Source organism: Anguilla anguilla, chromosome 2, assembly GCF_013347855.1.
Source record: "Anguilla anguilla isolate fAngAng1 chromosome 2, fAngAng1.pri, whole genome shotgun sequence".
Classification (NCBI taxonomy): domain Eukaryota; kingdom Metazoa; phylum Chordata; class Actinopteri; order Anguilliformes; family Anguillidae; genus Anguilla; species Anguilla anguilla.
This window is the reverse complement of record NC_049202.1, coordinates 50997212-51004269: the sequence shown is the minus strand read 5'-3', so window position 1 is coordinate 51004269 and position 7058 is coordinate 50997212. Positions and strand designations below refer to the sequence as shown.

At 38.0% G+C, this 7058-nt stretch overlaps 1 protein-coding gene across 1 annotated transcript; it reads left to right on the top strand.

Annotated features, from left to right (window-relative positions):
* Window positions 1-2257: 2257 nt before the first annotated feature.
* LOC118219775 (mpv17-like protein) lies at window positions 2258-6990 on the top strand. Its single transcript, XM_035403171.1, has 4 exons — window positions 2258-2923; window positions 3511-3581; window positions 3800-3829; window positions 4543-6990. The coding sequence occupies exons 1-4, from the start codon at window positions 2620-2622 to the stop codon at window positions 4789-4791; spliced, it is 654 nt and encodes a 217-aa protein (XP_035259062.1). The 5' UTR covers window positions 2258-2619; the 3' UTR covers window positions 4792-6990.
* Window positions 6991-7058: the final 68 nt, after the last annotated feature.

The window sequence follows — 7058 nt, the reverse complement described above, 5'->3', positions numbered from 1 at the left end:
TGTCCCCTCATTCTACTAAGAGAACTCAATCTGAAGAATCTCTTGTAGCTCAGTTTGTTGATCCTCTTTATGAATTTAAAAGCCTCAATCAAATAACCCCTAAGTCTCCTTTTACTAAACGTAAAGAGATTAAGTATCTTAAGTCTTTCCTCATAAATTTTATCTTTCATACCAGGAATCAATTTGATTGCCTTTCATCAAACCTTTTCCAGAGCCTCTATAACTTTGTTGTCGTATGGTCCCCAGGACTACACACAATACTCAAAATGTGTTCTAACAAATGTGTTGTATAAGATAAGTATAACTTGTATTTATACTCAGTAGTCAGTACTTTTGTCTATATATCCTAGCATCCTGTTGCCTTTTCTTTTTAGCTGTGACCGCAGCTCTATAGCTCTGTCTGTCGGTCGGTCGGTCGGTTGGTCAGTTGGTCCACAAAAGTGTCCCACCCTGTAGCGGCCACAGTTTTCGCCCCAGGAGGCTGAAATTTGGCATGGACGTTCGTCATGACTGGAAGGTACAGCTGAGTAACTTTCAGGACAATTGACCAAGAGGGGGCATGGCGATGGGCGTGGCCTATCACAAAAAGGCGCATAACTCCCTAATGCATTCACAGATTTGCACAAGATTTTGTGGAAAGGTTGGTCATGAGCCAAAGAACAGGTCACGTGTTTGTGTGTGTGTGGATCATAGACTGTATAAAAATAGGGCGTGGATGCATGCACACATGGATGCATGCGCGTGTCCGGTCGCAGCTATTGCGGGTTCGCGCTTGTTTACTGTTACAGCACAAAGCCTAGAATCTGAAAGGCTTTGATCAACCATTACTCCCAAGTCTTTTTCAAACTGACCACATTCCAATTGTATCCCTCCCATTTGTAATCCTACTGTTTTTATTTCCCACATGCAGAATTTATTCATTTGGCTGTACTGAATTTCATTTACCAGGTTTCTACCCACACCTGGATTTTGTCTGAATCTTCTTGGATTACTTTTGTAGATTCCACTCTATTAGTTGGGCCTCCGAGTTTTGTATCATCTGCAAATTTCCCACTTTGCTGTCATATTCAGCAAAATTATGGGCTAGCTAGCTTTAACTTAGTGGTTATGGAATGGAAGCAGGGCAAAATTCTGTAACCTAAGCACACATGTACAAACACATTAATTAATATTCACTTTTATTTTTGGCTTCTTTACATAGTCTAGCTTTGTGTATCATATGCCTCTCCCACCACATAGCTCAATGGGGTGACATAGCTCAGGAGGTAAGACCGATTGTCTGGCAGTCGGAGGGTTGCCGGTTCAAACCCCGCCCTGGGCATGTCGAAGTGTCCTTGAGCAAGACACCTAACCCCTAACTCCTAACTGCTCTGGCGGATGAGAGGCATCAATTGTAAAGCGCTTTGGATAAAAGCGCTATATAAATGCAGTCCATTTACCATTTACCAATGGGAGACTGCCCTTCCCCTGTCAGCAGATAGGGGAGGTAGCCTAGAAGAGCTCCAGGCTGTGGCCCACTAGCTAACCTCCATGGCATCAATCTATCAATCCAATCAAAACAAGCATCTTATTTTTACAAAAAAAGTGGCTGGCTAACTAGCTAGCAGCTGCTTACTGTGTAAAGTTTAATGACTTCCTTGAGTTGTGTTAGTTAATCAGGATTGGACAATACAATAGCCAGTTAAATTCTGTGGGTTTTAACGACGAAAGTTGGCTATTAAAAAGCGTGCATGCAACGCAGGCCGGCAGTTTTAGTTTTCCTGTGCTGATCTCGCAATGGTTCAAGAGTGTGATCCGCCTGGTTTGTCTCTTGCTGAAATCGCTGCATTGTTTAAATGAGTTGTTAGATTAATATAGTTGCCAACGTATGGCCAAAGCAATCGCATGGGTCTTTGCACGAGGATCAGTGAAAACATGATTCTAACATCCACATACTGAGACTGGTCCACAGCGCATATGTTTGAGGAACAACCGAACTAGATGTTAAACCAACTGGATAGACAGTGCGACGCTATCCACTTGCAAAATACCTTCAATATGGCGGATGTTACGAAAATATATTTCTTTGACATATAAATAAAAATGATTAACTTTACTCTAACGACTATTCGTATGGATAGACGTGTTAAACAGTTATTTCTTTATATTAAAACGAAACAAATATTTCAAACTATCATAGTTTCCCCTGTAGTCATATTACCCCCTGGACTGTCCGACATCTAGTACTTGCAGCATTAGCGGCTACATAGGTATTCGTTCCAGTTCGTGATCACTTCGATGTCGTATACACTGCCAGCGTGAGCACCGTGCTCACTTGACGCATTTTTTGTTCCCCCCGATTTCTGTGGGAAGTGTTTGTGTATGCCGGCCAATAAATGTCATCTTAATATGATTTATGCTGCTCCAGATTTTATTGAACTGTTAGAGACTGCGTTTTTCACAAGTCTTGTTAATCCTGAATTCAATATAGGCTAGAATAAACCGTTTTTGGTTACATTTTTTATGAAAGGAAGATCAGATGCTTAGGGTATTCTTGGCGTAGGCGTCATTTCCAAATTGTTGGGATAGCTGCCAAGGCTGTAGAGTTAATTAGCCAATTTTATCTATTTTAGACAAATCATGAGGAAGGCTTTTTTAAAACAAGCAAAAAGGTTTCCATGGATAACCAATGTGAGTCTGTTTGGCTGCTTGTTCGCCGGTGGGGATTTTGTACATCAGTGGTTTTCTCGAAGAGACGAAATGGACTTGCGGCAAACCGGAAAGGTTGCTGTGGTGGCTTTTAGTTTCCACGGCAACTTCAACTACTTCTGGATGCGTGGCTTGGAGCGGCGGTTTCCTGGAAATTCCGCAAGCATGGTACTTCGCAAAGTGATCCTGGACCAAACGATTTCTTCACCGATAGCCACCAGTGCCTTCTATACAGGTCGAAACTGGACAATTTTAGTTTGAACTTCAAAATGCGATAACTAGTTTTAAGCACTCTTTCTACGAGGCTATTGATTTTTTTTTTTTTAGCTAGCTACTCACAAATTAACTGAGCTGTGCAGAAAGATATGAGAAAAATCACAATGGAGTGAGATAAAGGAGAAAACCTGAGAAATGCAACAACAAAAAGAGACTGCTCAGCTTAACATTATAATACAAAAAAAGGATGAAATTTGAGCAATGCCAATATTTGTCTTGCTGAAACTGGATAGGCCAGCATACTTTCCAAGTTGGCTATTGCTGGTCAAAGTTGGATAGTGCTGGTTTTATAGTGATTAAGCTTTGTCAAGCAGAGAATGAAAATAGCTGTGCTTTTACACTAGCTTAGTCAAGCTGATGATGAATGGTCATGCTGGCAGATCAATTTGGTCATGCTGGACCAGCTGGTTCCAGCTTGCTGTTCCCCAACATAACCATCTTCACCGATTTGTGCTGGATTTTTCAGCAGGGTGGAGATGGCCAGTTATTACATTCACATTTCTTTCCCTTTCACTAAATATGTCCAAATATCTTCATTTTCTTTAGGGATGAGTTTGTTAGATGGCAAAGATGACATTTTCCAGGACTGCAGGGGAAAATTCCTGAACACCTATAAGGTAATGATGAACAAGTCATGAAGAAAAAAATAAAAAATGAAGACCCTTGATAGATTTCTGCACACTTTTTCTTCCCAGTCATTATATTTTTATTTACAGCATTTGAATCCATGTGTGCTTTTGGGTTGAGGAATACAATACTAACTGTCTAAACTACAGTCAAATTATTATTAAAACTGTTTAACAGATATTTTGTCCTTGTTTCCTTTCTGTTTTAGACTGGGCTCATGTACTGGCCGTTTGTGCAGGTAAAGCTATTGCAAATTGTGTATGATATGTCAATCCAGCTGGTAAGAGATGCACAGGACTGATATATATTATATTTATGTGTGCATTTGTGTTCACATTTAAGCATGTCATGGGCCTTCCAAATGGCTTCCGGTACAGGCTGAGCCCTAGTCTAGATTACTTTGATTTTGGCCTAAGTCATTGGTCTGCAAAGGTAGGACACAGTTAGCTTAACCTAGCTGGAGTAGTTTGGACTTAAATGTCCACTGTGTATTTACCAGGTGCCAACTCACTAGGATTGGAGAATGCAAAAAAATGGAAAAATGGAATGGAAAAAAACAAAATAAATGCACTAGTTACTGAAAATTGCATACAGTTTAGTTTATGGCCATATTTTTGCTAAGTAAACTAAAACTTCATGTGCATTGTGAGTTGCATGATATTTGGTAGAATTAATGTGTCATATCATTGGTCATAAACATGCCAATACCCTGTCATAGTAATGATTGATTATTGGATATTTCTTTAGTTGTTAAATTGTACCTAATAGGTAGTATCTACTGTATTATGGAAAGTAATATTGTACAATAAATATACAGGGAATATTTTACATAATTTATATGCTGAAAGTGATGTTAAGACTTTATTATGATATTTTATCTGATGTGTAATCACTGCTGTGCATTCACCTTACATCTCCCCCCTCTCCCCCTCCCTCGCTGATGGCCTTCAGTTGCTGAACTTTACATTGGTGCCAGTATATCTGAGAACCACGTTCACAGGCTGCTGCGCTTTTGTGTGGGCCATCTTCCTGTGCTTCTCACGACAGAGTGGGGACGGCACCGCAACCGCTGCCCTCACCTGGATCCTGGACCTCAAAAAGAGGCTCCTTTTGCCAGACTGTGAAAAATCTACAGGACCTGAACCCACACAGAGAGAGATAGGCAATGACACGGGCCACTCGGAGGGAAAGAAACCGTAATTTGTTCGGAATGAAGAAACGCTGTGCTTGTGCCTTTGTGGAAAGACATCCGTGTTGGACTTAAATGTCTTTCATTTAAAAAATGTGATGAGTTTTAACAGTAATTAATTTTTATTGCCTTGAACCCCATTTCATATTGCAAAGTTTTTCAGGGAAACTTTAAGAAATAATTTAAGCATTACTACATCAGAATGTAACGTACATCATAATAACTTGTGTTCATCCCAAAATCGTATACTTCTCTGTCATCAAGGCAATTCAGATTAGACCAAATGTATAGTATTCCATAATTGAGAGTTCTGTGCTTGTTGACAAATTTGGCATTTTAGTCATCGATTGATACATGTGATAGGATGAAGGGACTTTTTGTCTTGGCGAGTTTATACAGACTGCTCTGCAGAATTGGCAAAACAGTTGAAGTAACAGGCTGGTAGCCGGATAGCTTATTATCCCATCCATTATTCATCCGTTGTCTGTTAGCAGTCAGATTGTAATCATTTGAGTAGCTGTGGGCCATTTACAGATATTATTAGTTAAACACTTCTTTGAAGATTGCACTTTCATTCTAAAAGTCCTTTGTCTATAACTGCAATATAGTGCGTGGTGTTTTATTTGAAATTCAAAATGTATGACTCAGGTGTGTTTTTCTTTGTATTGTATCTCTCATTGACACATACATGTGCACATGTGCACACACACACACACGCACACACACAAAACCTTTTACATTTTGTCACTGCATACTGCCTTCGGTGTGAATTTGAAATTAAGGCTTTCTTGGCTAGCTGTCTTTTTCTTCTCTTTCAATGTAAAATATAGAGTACTAGTGGTATTTGTAATTTTAGCTTTTAGGTCATCACACTGGTGTTTTCCTATTAAAAGATAACTTTGAAACAACAGATTAATTACCATAAATATCAACACATTTGTTTTGAAATGTATGTTTGTGTATGTATGTTTATTTGGAAATTTTGGTGATTTAATGTATAGTTTAAAGCAGCATGTTTAAAGTTAGGAGGTAGTTATTTTTTATAGTCAAAAACACCACTGGAAGCTAATATTATTGTTCTAGAACTGTTGAGCGAGGAACATGTGCTAAATTGCTTCAGTAAATAATCAGCTGTACTGGACCAATTGGTCATGTGAAGTGTAAGCTATCTATAGTACATTACTCTAGACGAGGGCCCATGGCATGCAAATGTGTAATGTAGTTATATCTTTATGTAAAAATAATAGTGGCCTATATCTTCAATACTGCACCTTATTATTCCAATGGAATAGTAATAATAATATATAATGATATTTTAGGGGTTTAAACAGAAATTTGAGAAACTGGGATAGTAAACAAACATATCTACACACTTGTATTGATAATAGGAATGTTTTATATGAATTTCTCTATCTTTGGAATTTGCCAGTGGTGCAACTGTCATTATTATCAATGGTTGTTGTTTGGATCTTTAATGGACAATGATTCCAGAATTTAGCCTATACAGTATTATAGTATTGCACTTCTTCCTTTGGTTTCTTTGTAACTGATTTTGTATTGTGACCCTGTTTACAGATTATACAGATATAAAATCTGACTATATTTGGCTTACTGAAGTTTATTTTGATTTACCAAATAAATATTTGTTATGAACAGTGGAATATATTTGGGTAAATTCATTACAGTATATAGCCAGGCTTCTTGCTGTGTCTTTTTGTGCCATTTTGCCTAGTCCTCCTTGCTCTCGCATTGTTCAGTTCCAGGTTGGCTTTAGTGACATTAATGTGATTTTGGCTTTGCACACTCTGGTGTGTTCCTCTTGTTCTGGTTCTCCAGAAATATTTATGATGCTGTACAGATGTAAATTTATGGATTTCCATTCTTAATCCTTTATTGGGGCTGATATATCTTTTTCGGGGTTTGTGTCTCACTGTTTTGCTGTTTTAAAGGTCAACTGTTTTTGTGTTTGTAAACCTCTTAGTGTTATTTGACAAGCTAACTGCACACATCCGAGTTCAAATTCCCTAGTTGATGGCTAAATTATACACAGTCTTTTTTATTTTTATACCAATCCTAGGGATAAAATAGAAAATGCAAAAGTAATTTATGTATTCTTGAATCTAGTGGTGTTGTTACCCTACTTTGTAAAAATGTCTTTATGAATTATGAATTGTGTTTTCTTGTCTTTAATAAACTTTACTTCAGCTTCAGTTTTACTCTGTGTTATTTTTTTAACATTAAACATTTGTTGTGTAACTAAAAAGTAGATCTAAATAAC

What these genes read in the sequence shown, in the direction of transcription:
- LOC118219775 (XM_035403171.1), top strand. Translation starts at nt 2,620, where the DNA reads ATGAGGAAGGCTTTTTTAAAACAAGCAAAAAGGTTTCCATGGATAACC. An exon ending in CACCAGTGCCTTCTATACAG is followed by an intron (nt 2,924 to 3,510) that starts GTCGAAACTGGA and finishes CATTTTCTTTAG; the next exon opens with GGATGAGTTTGTTAGATGGC. An exon ending in AATTCCTGAACACCTATAAG is followed by an intron (nt 3,582 to 3,799) that starts GTAATGATGAAC and finishes TTTCTGTTTTAG; the next exon opens with ACTGGGCTCATGTACTGGCC.